General features: G+C 43.4%; 1 protein-coding gene across 1 annotated transcript; it reads left to right on the top strand.

Annotated features, from left to right (window-relative positions):
• Positions 1–280: 280 nt before the first annotated feature.
• On the top strand, positions 281–11,108 carry gal (galanin/GMAP prepropeptide). Its single transcript, XM_070831270.1, has 6 exons — positions 281–361; positions 1,288–1,342; positions 4,707–4,778; positions 8,256–8,342; positions 9,474–9,545; positions 10,925–11,108. The coding sequence occupies exons 1-6, from the start codon at positions 281–283 to the stop codon at positions 10,984–10,986; spliced, it is 429 nt and encodes a 142-aa protein (XP_070687371.1). The 3' UTR covers positions 10,987–11,108.
• The last annotated feature ends 616 nt before the right edge of the window (positions 11,109–11,724 follow it).

The raw sequence follows: 11,724 nt of genomic DNA, 5'->3' as shown, positions 1-11,724 counted from the left end.
GGGGGGGTGGGCGTGGTGGAGGGGGGGGCTGCAGGGCTATAAAAGGTGGCTGGAGTCCTCGTTTCATCCGAAGCGCTGAGAGTTGAGCAGCGAGCATCCTGAGAGCGGAACACACCGTCACACCGAAGGTGAGTCTCTCCGTTTGGAGACTTTTTTTCTGTCTTTGATTGTCCGGAAAAGTTGGCTCATGTCACCAGGACGTGTTGTGAGGCTGCCTGCTTGATGGGATGTGCCCCTGTGCTCACGTGGACCTGTCCCTGTCCCTGTCTGTGTTCCGCAGATGCAGAGGTGCTTTGGGATTTTGTGCGTGTCGCTCATCTTCTGCGCAGTTCTGTCTGAGAGCATCGGGCTGGTCATCGGGGTAAGCTTCTGTGTGTGTGTGTGTGTGTGTGTGTGTGTGTGGGTGTGTGTGAGGGTGTGTGAGGGTCACCCTGACTGGGATTAGTACCAGCTGAAGAGAAACACCTCAAAGTATAAAAGAAGTAAGAGTGTGAAGGAGCATACAGGTTAAAATGCTAGGATTCAAATGTTGAAAAGAGAAACATTGGCTGGGTGGGAGCCTACAGTATCTATGATGCCCCCCCCACCCCTCCCCGGGAGACAAAATGAATTTATAGATGCTCAAAGTGCTGATCTAATACTACACACTCACAAGGTCCCTTCATTTGTCTGTGAACACCAGGAGACAGCTTCTCTCTCATTTTCTACATAACAAAATAAAGTGTTATTCACGGTGAGGGGAGAGGGGGTCCAGACAGCAGCAGGGTCAATGTGACGCTGCTGGGGGGGGGGTGCTGGTTTTTTTTTTGTCTTTTATTATCCTTTCTGGCACCTCTCCTCACAGACACCACTTATATCACTGATGCTCATCGTCATCGGCTGCCCCCACCCCCCCGCCCTGGACCGGGAACATCCCGTGCCAGTTTGGGGTGTTTCCAGTCAGCATGCTCCTCTGTAAGAGTGCATGAGATCTTGATGGAAATGGTGCTTCCTTGAGTTACGTTTCCTTAAAAAAGACATCAGTCTCTGAGCCTTTCCAAACCAGGTGCTGTTTAAAGTGTACACGTGTGGCTTACACAGTGGTGGTGGGGAGACCAGATGGAAAGGGTTCATTTATTGATTTGACTATTTCATCTGTTGACTTCACTAAGTCCTGCGTAGCATCAGATGAATAACAGAGTATTTCATACTGACACGCTGACGAAGGAACGGCTTCATTAAAACTATCAGCCTGAACAGCATGTCCTGCTCCACGGTCTCATCAGTGTGTGTCTGTGGATCCTACAGGCGAAGGAGAAACGTGGCTGGACTCTGAACAGTGCTGGCTACCTCCTAGGTCCCCGTAAGTACACACACACACACACACACACAGTCTTCTGTTACACTATATGAGTAATCAGCTGTTACAACATCTTGCTTTCAAACAAAACTTGATTGGCTTATAAATGAAAGTAGATAACAGAAATTTGTCTCAACTCTGTGGATTTGTATATTTGCTGCTCCGTCAGGTTGTTGGGGAGAAGCCTATGAGCATGTGCATTTCAGTAATCTCCGAATATGAACATGATTTAGTTGAGATGAGACGAAGAAAAGATATTTTCCAGTCACACTGACGCAGTGTAGTCTGGCTGATGATAATCTAAGCTGCTGTAGGAAGCAAATAACGAGGGGCACGATACAACAATCCTGTACCTGTCCTGACTGACACTAGTACAATAACGGAACGCCAACATGGAGAACTGGTGTAAACACTTAATTTCCAGCTCTGACTTCCATGGCTGTGCTGCTGATGAACCTTTTTCTGTTTGGATGTACACTCTGTGACTGTGTATCACATGCCTGAGGTCATGGTCGGGTGTCTGTAGCTAAAACACCTAAACGCCCAAACCTGTTTATGTCCACTACATTTGTAACGTGTGCTGGATGGAAGAGGGTTAAAGGAGGGTTTGGTGATAAATCATATGACACCAAATCTTAAGGATTAAATAATGAATGCTTTCACCTGATTCTGAGCTAGAGGATGAGACGCTCTGTGTAATAAACGCAAAACGCATTTTGAGCCAATTCTGTTGGGCAGTGGTCTGCTAAGCAGCGGTCCCGTCAAAATCACAGCAGGCAACACAGTGTGAAGCTAAAACACACACGCTCATTTTCACAGCAGACATTTTGACTTGTCAAAGCAGGGAATGCACGAGTGGACTTGATAACGTGGATGATGGCAGCATTCCATCTAGGTGAGCCAGTTCTGCAGGTCTGATGATGTGCATGCTCCCTCGCTGACATGTCACACTGAGACACTTAATGGAATGAAGCCAGTGTTAATGTCATCACACCTGTGGTCAGAATGTCTGCCGCGAAAATGGAAGTGACTTCTTCTTCTCGGTCCTCCCCGGTCGGTCCTCAGCCCTGCTCTCACTCAGAGAACTTTTGGATTTCAAACACACAGTGAATACTTTTTCTTCTAGTTTTTTTTCTTAATTTGCTTAAATAAAATCCGTACATCTGAAGAGAGGCATAACAAAATCGAGTCGTCTGCTAAATCTGCTAAAGCAAATCTGAACTTTTTTTTTGTAAATGTATCAAAAATGCAGTCATTTTCATCACTTTTTCAATTCGTCCCATTACTTGGAAATATTTATGAGCTCAACTCTAAAGATGCTGTTTATGGCTCTCCAGAAGTTTCACACTGTATTTATTGATATTTTGGCAACTTGGTGGCAAAGGATACTGATTTGCTCATTTGCAGTCTTTGTGCTAAACTGTTGGCTGGAGCGTCAAATTTAATAGACAGATATGAGAGTCGAATCCATCTCCTCACCTAGCTCTTGAATAAGCCCACTTCGCACTTGTCTTCCCACTTGTTTTGGTTTAGAAATATTGATTAGCTTTAACAAAAAGTGGTTTGGATGTTATCAGCACATTGAATGGCTGTTATCAAGATTGGGGTTATATGGCCTCTTTACCTCCTAACTGGCTCAGTGGGCCATTGCCATCCGTTGCTAAGGGACCTATAGCTGCATGCATTGGTAAGTGACGTAACGTCACTTCTGGAACTAACGTATTTATTTTAACCAAAAGTAGTGATGAGTCATGATTTGTTCTAATATTCGAATACTCCTTAAGATATAAAAAATCAAACTGTTTGTGCACCTGTGGCACATTCAGTTCAGCTCCACTCCACACGAGGGCAGTAAAGCGTTTGTTACATCGCTCAGAGGTGTGTGAGACGGGCCAGTTTAGATGCTACAAACAGGAGAAACATTAAAGACTGCTGCAGCGTCAAAAAGCTACACAAGAATGAGGTGCAGTGTAAACTCTGTCAGCTAATGCTAGCATATCACAGGTCCACCACAATGATGCACAGTCATTTGAGAGCAAAGCATCCAGCAGAAATGGGCAGCGGCGGCACAGGCAGTCTATCAGATCAACAGTCAGTGGCTGTCTTTGTCACCAGACAGAGTAAGTTTGATGGTAGACGTGCTGAGCGAACAACAGATCTCATCACAAAGATGATGGCTTTCCGAGGGTTTTCCAAGTTTAATGGCATTTAAACTTCCCAAAACTGGGAAATAGACAGTGCGATTCTGCAGACCAAAGCAGTGCCAGAGCTGAGCATTGCTACTGAACACTGGGGCCTAAATGGAAAAGTCACAGCATGCGTACATGACAATGCTAGCGATAAGGGGCTAGCCAACACTGAACGCCTGGAATGGGACCATCAGCCTTGTTGGAACCATGTGGTTGCATCTGCCAGTCGTCTGGTTTCTCCTTTCCATTACAGTACAACCGCAACACAATCACTGAAACAAAAGCAACAACTTCAGAGATTGTCTGAGCACAAATTAGTGCAGTACTGCAGAACAAAGTGGAATTCTATTCACAACATGTTCCAGTGAGTGCTTGAGGAACGATGGGCAATAGCTGCAGTTTAGTCAGACTAAAGTATATAGAGCATTCACATAATGGTCGAATAGTTCCCTGTGATTATTGAATAGTATTTTTGCTTGAAGTGCACATTCCTAACCAAAACCACGATCATTTCCTTAGACAAATAGTTTTGGTGAATAAACCTAACCAAACTGTGTTGTTTCACAACGTTAAGCAGTGGAACATGTTGTTTTGGGAGTGCTGCTAATAATAGATGATCTGTTGGTCCCGTCTGCAGCGCTATAATGGCGGTGATAACGAGTGATAAGGGGCTATTTCTTGGGCTGGTAACAGTCCAAGCTGGTGTTTTGTTCCAGCACCTGAGTAGACATGAACTGTTTGTTGTTAGGTAATGACCTCATGTACACCTAGAACACAATCTCAAAAAATAATAGAGACTAATCTCTTTGCTCACTGTATTGCTTGAAAACATCGGCTGTGTCACATGGCCTATAAAAGAGACTGTGAGCTCATCTCCTGTGAATCGCTGCTGTTCGCTTTCTTTGTCCCTGTCCACTGTCTCCACAGTGTCAGCTAATTTAGTGTAATTTAAGGATTGCCTCATTACCTCTAGAGGACACATTAAGTGAACACTGGGTATCCAGATGTGTGTGTGTGTGTGTGTGTGTGTGTGTGTGTGTGCGTATATGTCTTACCAATTTGTGGGGTCCAAATGAGTCCAGAACAGGAAGTGTGGAAATGTTGTCCCTTTGTGTGTGTGTGTGTGTGTGTGTGTGAAGCCCAGGTAAAGGTTGCTCCTGCCTCATCCTGTGTTTCAGGTCGTATTGATCACCTAATTCAGATAAAGGATTCACCCAGTGCCAGAGGCAGAGACGAGCTGGTCACTCAATGTAAGATAGAAACGTACGGCCGCTGCAGGGCCTTGGTGTCAGGCCAGGAATTGCTCTGTCCACACATTCTGCCTCTTGGCTGCTTCTGTCCCTCATGGGGGGGGGGGGGGGGGGGGGGGGGGGGGGGTGTCACCCTACCGCTGTCTGCGCTTATACATCCAAACATGGCATTTCTGTCTGTCTTCTGTCTAATTTGACACAAAGGCATTCATGTTGATGAAAGGTGTGGCATTAGGTGTGCTGCATAATGAGCTGGATGAGCAGTAATTAGTAGTAGTGGTCACCAGACATGGACAACAGTTATTATCTTAATTGATTATGTTAATGTTAATAATAGACTTTATTAATTACAACGTTACAAAACAATGTCACAAAAAATACCAGAAATTGACCTTGAAGCTATTTCAACCAACTCCTACTAAAGAAACACTTCAGGATATTTGGAGATATGTGCACATAAGTACTTGTTTGATCCACTGACAGGCTCAGAGTGTTATTCTAAGTGTGTGACAGCATCATGGAAAGGATCCCTACAGAGAGAGACCTGGAAGATCCTTTTGGTTTAACCACAAACAGCACACACACCAGACTACATTCACTAAAACAGGGATTTTAGCTCACAGGACACAGGAGCTGCTGCTCTGCTGCTGCGTCCATCAGGTAGTGTGTGTGTGTTATTGTGTGTTATACACTATTGTGTTAAAACAGCAAAGTCACACGATCCAAACAAAACCAAACAGTAAAACAATGTCTAAAGCTCTAAAGCTTCTAGCTCATTTTTAGGTAACTCAAACCGTCATGTCCTAAACACTGAATGCTGTGTTGGACCTGCAGTGCGGCCTCCTCTGGGGCACACTGCACACATGGATTACCTGCACTCACAATGGAGATGTGGAATATGCTGGCCCTCTGTTTGCATCGCAAATACATGTGCTTGCTTCATTTTGATGTCAAAAACAAATGCATCAAGTTAGGACAACCTAATGCAGGGTTGACATATTTCCGAATGGCCACCAGAGAAGAACGTACTCGTCTTCACCACTGCACAGAAACAGTGGGAATGCAAATCAAGAAGCATTTTCTCCATGGCACAGTTTAATTGTTAATACTAGAGCAAATCCTTCACTGGTTGTTGCATATTTAATAGTATTTTAAATGAGTGTGTATCTCTGAAACATTTTGCAGTATAGACTGTGAGAGGAACACGTTGCGTTGCTGTTGTTTCCACTCTGCATGGCAGGGCGGCAAGACGAAGTACGCATGACAGTATGCTGCCATGGTGATGTGGTGTTATTGGTGCTATTTTAAATAGAATGATTGTATTCATTTCATTATTATAATATTATAGCGTGGTATACAGTCTGTTGTGCATAATTTTAAGGTGACTACATAACTTCTGATTGTAAAGTCGTGGAAGGTGGCAAAAAGTAAAATATTTGAACTTCGTGTCGTCGCCAGTATTCACTGCCAGCCTCACCTCATTTTTAAAAATTCCACTAAAATGAGGGCTTGCCATCTACTGTCTGCCTGAATCCAGGTGAACACAGCTTTTCACAGATCTGCAGTGCAACAGGATATTATGGGGCGGTGACACATTTTCACATTGCACATGGGATCTGAAATGAAAGAATGAAACCACTGTCTCTTTAAAGGGTGCTGTAGCCCCTTTTACACAGAATCCCACAATTTTAGGGGGTACAAAGGAAGCTTCCAAAGGTCATGTTCAATGTTTGGTGTCAGATCCTTTCCAGCCAAAGATCGTCTGACATCTGTGACTCAGACACCAGAAGGCACTCGGCACATCACATTAACAAACAAAAGCATTTGTCAGTTTGTCAGTTTTTACAGTCGTTTGCTCTTTTCAATTTTCTCGCCATGAAATTAACTGTAATTGAAGTTAAAAGTTTTACATTTCAAGAAAATAAGTCAAGTCATCAATGTATAAGTAGATATTTTTTAAACAAGACAAAATAGACACACACAGGATATATAGTATTAGTTATAAAGACCAAAACACCAGGGGCCCATCGAGAAAGAAGAGCTCTTGAAAGACTAAACCATTAAAATGCAGTATTTATCCTTCTTCTTGGGTCACTCCAATGTCATGTGTTTTAAGTGGACTGTTAAGCTTATAGTTCAACACACACACACACACACACACACACACACACACACACACACGAGTGTTAAGGGGACCAGCTCAAGTACCACTTTAGCTAATGAGGAAGCCTCGAAGATGAGTCAAACAATTGCAGCCACTTCATGTCCCAGGGCTGTAATCACACATCAGAGTCCTGTGAGAGTGTGAACGTCACAGCTGACCTGAAAAAACTGTTCAGCTCTGAGTCCTCATTAGAGTCACAAAGCATGGATGTACTGGTGCCTAGTGTGTTGGTAAGAAAAGTTACTATGACACTCTTTCTAGCACGTTTTCCCTTTCCACAGGGGCAGGCTAGTTTGCCCTGGCATCCAGCCCAAGCACGGCCCACCATGTGGGACGGCTAGAAGCCCCCACAGCTCAGCTCAGTGCACCAGCTCTGTGCTGCTCTTAAATGAGGGAAGGGGAGTTTAATCGGAGGTGTTTTAAAACCGTATTTTTTCCATTTATAATAAGAGAAAAGAGTTTGGGGGTGGACACCAAGTGACTGGTTTGGCAGGTGTCCGTCTAGTTAACCCCAACCACTCCTGGTCTGTTACACAGCCGAGCTAACAAACACATCCAAAAGGGCTGTTTGCTTACTGAGCTCATAGCATGAGCTCATCTCACCATGGCGTGTAGGCCCATGAAGAGCAGCTAATGATGCACCGGCCATTATGGCTGACTTTGCTTGTCCATTATTTTATTTTCATTTACCATCATTATTTTCATACATCTCCGTGTGTGTTGAATCTGCCGTCCATCCTATTTTCAGTGTGTGCTTCTTCATTGCTTCTGTTGGTCAAATCTGTTTTACTGCAATTCCATGAGCCAAGCCCTGCAGGTGGTCTGTAACAGTTTGGAAATTGAACAGTCACAAACCAAATATGCTGAAATAACAACAATGTCCTTTAGCTCTTCTTACGAGCACTAGGTAGAGGTGTGCCGTACGTGCACTGTGTGTGCATGTGTGTCACTGTGTGATGCTTCTGAAACAGTGGGATAAAGTGGAAATGTGTGTGTTTTTGCTTCTTATGTTATTTTAACACGCAGCAGTTCAAGCTTGGTAAATTGACATCGCTTCCTTTTGTTCGGTTCAAGCAAATATAAAAAGATTTCACAGCTGAAATATGAGTATATGGAGCAGCTGGAAAGGATTTCCTTCAAAATAAAACACTAATAGCAGTAATACTTTTACCAAGTTGAACTGCAGTTTAACTTTTCATCATGGCATTGCTGATTTCAAGAGAATTGAGCTTAGGGCTGTAAGCAGTGGAATGAAATGCTCAGCTGACCCCTCTGCCGTTTGTATGACTGTATTGATTGTGATCATTGTCCAGATGGGATAGATGGACACAGGACTCTAGGAGACAAGCCGGGTCTGGCTGGCAAGAGGGACATGGGCCAGGAGGAAGACTTCAGAACAGGTCTGTCTGTCTCTCACACAGAAACAGGTGTTCCTCCATCGACTGCTAGAAGATCCACAACAACAAAGAGTCCCTCCAGCTCACTGCTGAGCGTTTGAAATAGCCACAGCGAGCTGGAACAACATTTAGGGACTTTTGGGGGAACACTGAACACTGATTTTTTTTTTAAATGTTGAAGGTAGTATAACATCACCTAATACAGCTTATGAACTGCATAGCAATATTTCAGAAGCCCAAGCCTCTCTCATAATTTCAAGTTGGCTCAACTTAAAAAAGTTCTCCTGCTGCATAGAAATAAAGTTGAACTAAATTCAAAGTAATAACATAACTTACATACTACATACTAATAACATTAGTAACCTCAATCCTAACTTAAGTTGTGAAAATGTAAGACCAGCAAAGTTCACTGAACCTGCAATGACAAGGTCATTAAACTAAAGACATTATCTTCTATCAGCATGGCTTCAGTTCCACTTCACACACTCAAATCAGATGTGTTCTCTGTTTCAACAGTTCAGTTCCTCATTTGACACTGAGCAGGTCTAGCTGTGGCTGCTGTGGTGGAATCAGTTGAAATGAGATGCCCTGCACTCTTTCTGTTATCATGACAACAAACAGTCACGACTGAACGTCTGTTGAAGCAAGTTTCCACCATGTTTTTTCTGCAAACCACAAATAAGAAGGATCTCTGTAGAGTTTTGACTCTCAAACAATGCATGCTGGGAAGTCTGCTAATATGCTGATCATGTTTCTTTAAAAACTGAATTTGACGAGTTGAGTGAACTAGCAAAGCATTATTTTTTCCATTATGTCAATGATAAAAGGTTGATTCCACTCAATAACAACCAAGGATCCACATAGCAACACCCCAACCCCCCCCCCACATCACTCTGGCCAGCACCCAGCTACACTCTAAACACCGTTGCAACACCCTACAAATATTTGCAATGTCTATTGCGAGCCATTTGTCCTCTCACAGTAAGTTCCCTGGATGTATATCATGCATTGTTTGGTGAACTCTTTGATATTTGGTGTCACACTCATTTCCCTGTATGGAGCTTCATCAAAGCCTACAGTGAACGACTGACTTCCCATGCTCACAGGCTGCACGCTGTCGCTCTGCCCCCACAGGTGCCGTGAGAATAGCGGATGGAGACGTCATTCACACTGTCATTGACTTCTTGTCATACCTCAAACTGAAAGGTGAGCCTGTCGCTTCTGTTTTAACCGACATTTAAGTGAGGACTGATGTCAGATGTCTGCGAGAGTCTGCTGCAGAATGTTATGTATGATGGAAAATGGAACTCTTAAAAAAAGACAGCATAGGTGCTATAAATAATTATTTATATCCAACTATTTTCTACTATTATAATAGCAGAAAATAGTTGGATTCATAAGTATCTATAATGACTTAAGGGCTAATGTGTGAGTAGGGTCGTTTTTATTGTATTTGTGTCAATTACTGCAATCAGTATAAAGATAGGATATGACACAATGAAGTATTAACTGTGATTAAGACATGAATGGGAACTGTAATACATCCATGGGGCTGAAGGACATTGACATTGGTCTGTACCAAGCATCTATACCAACCAACTAGTCTAAGGCTGAAATATTATTTCTGCTCCACCACACTTAAAGTATCAGACAGACTGACAGACTGACAGATACCATTACCACATACCACAGACACACAGTGCAGTGAGCACATGAACTGGAGTGAGGGAGAGACAAGAGAGCGAGAGAGAGCACTGCTACATAGTCAGACTGCAGGCAGGACAGGTGAGAAACATGAGCCACAGAAAACGTAGTAAAATTTGGACACATTTTAATATAAGTTATAGTTTGAGGGCAGAGTGCAGACTTTGCAAAATTAAAATTTCATATCAGGCAGGCTCCACAAACAACCTGCACAGACAAGTGTGTACTGCTCACCCATCAATTCAGTTAGAGGAGGAAAGACAAGCAAGGGAACCTGCTGTTAACAAAGGTGTGTGTCTACTGCTCCTACAATGTCTACAGCATCATCCAGGACAACACCACAGCCACCAAGACCTACAGCCCAGAGCTCTATGACCTCAGTAAAACTAAATGATTTCAAATTAATAAAGCAATATAAACAATAAATATTCTATATAATGTGTTTTTTACATTAGTAATTAATTTTACACATAATTTGGTAATAAATTTATTGAAGCAACAAAAAAATCTGAGGAGCCACTTGGGAGCCGAAAGAGCCGGCTCTCTAAAAAGAGCCGAAATTCCCATCACTAACGACCATGTGCCTGTTAGATTAGAAGAGGAAAGGTCAGAGGATCGCCAGAATCATTATAAGTGACAGACAGCGCCACCCGTAGGCCCTGACATTAGCTGGACAACATGACACTCAAGTGAAACATTCAGTATTTATTCATTTCACGATGATGGGATATCATATTCTGTAGATACTGGTGGCTTTGAAATAATAATGGCTTTAATAATAGCTTTGAGGACGCTGACAAACTCTTTCTGACTCATCCATCTATAGTAATGTTCTCTGGACATCCGTGTGTGTGTGTGTGTGTGTGTGTGTGTGGTTACAGAGATGGGAGCCCTGGACAGCCCGCCTTCCTCCGTGACGTCAGACGAACTGGCCAATCCCTAATGTTTCTGCTTCGCTGCAGTCCATGTCCCTCTGCCCACGTCTGTGTTTCTGCTGTGTGGGCTCCCACTGCCCAAATGTCACCTTACTGTAACTCCATTCACACTCTGACGCTGAATTTGTCCTGGTACCAAAGATCTGATGAACTCCGTCTTTGTGACAGAGAATGATTGTCCCCAAATATAAAAATCAGATCTTTCTGCTCCTGTAAATACGACTTTCAGTGAGTGTCTGCTGACCTAGGTAGGTGGATCTAGGTAATAGGGACCTCTGTTCAGAAGCCACCTCTGTCCTGTCATCCTAATGTACTATCATGTGATTTAAGAGAATGGAACGAATAAACAAACAAATGGCACTCATTGGACATTTCTTTTTTTTTTCCATCAGTCATAATCAGAAGGTTTATAACTTAGTTCAGATTTAAAAAAACATGCTTCATGTTCATGAGACTTTTGAAGGCCAGTGGACGGTGAGGTTACAGGACAGAGCACCAACACGAAGCATGTGTGTTCCATGTTATCTTTGCTTCTCTGCTGTGAACAGTCCACGGGACATGTGACTATTTATTTTTGACTTATTTCCACTCAGCAGTCCACTGAAATCTCTTTCTCGACACATTTGAGGGGAGGACTAAGCATCCAGCTGCTGACTGCTTTGTTGGCCATGCTTCAGGCCTATGGGGTGGGTGAGCGGTGGAGTGGGGTGAGGGGGCAGGGGACACCGATCAAAACAGTAAAGTCA

Source organism: Pempheris klunzingeri, chromosome 5 (genome assembly GCF_042242105.1).
Source record: "Pempheris klunzingeri isolate RE-2024b chromosome 5, fPemKlu1.hap1, whole genome shotgun sequence".
Lineage (NCBI taxonomy): Eukaryota > Metazoa > Chordata > Actinopteri > Acropomatiformes > Pempheridae > Pempheris > Pempheris klunzingeri.
This window is presented reverse-complemented; position numbering and strand designations above follow the sequence as displayed.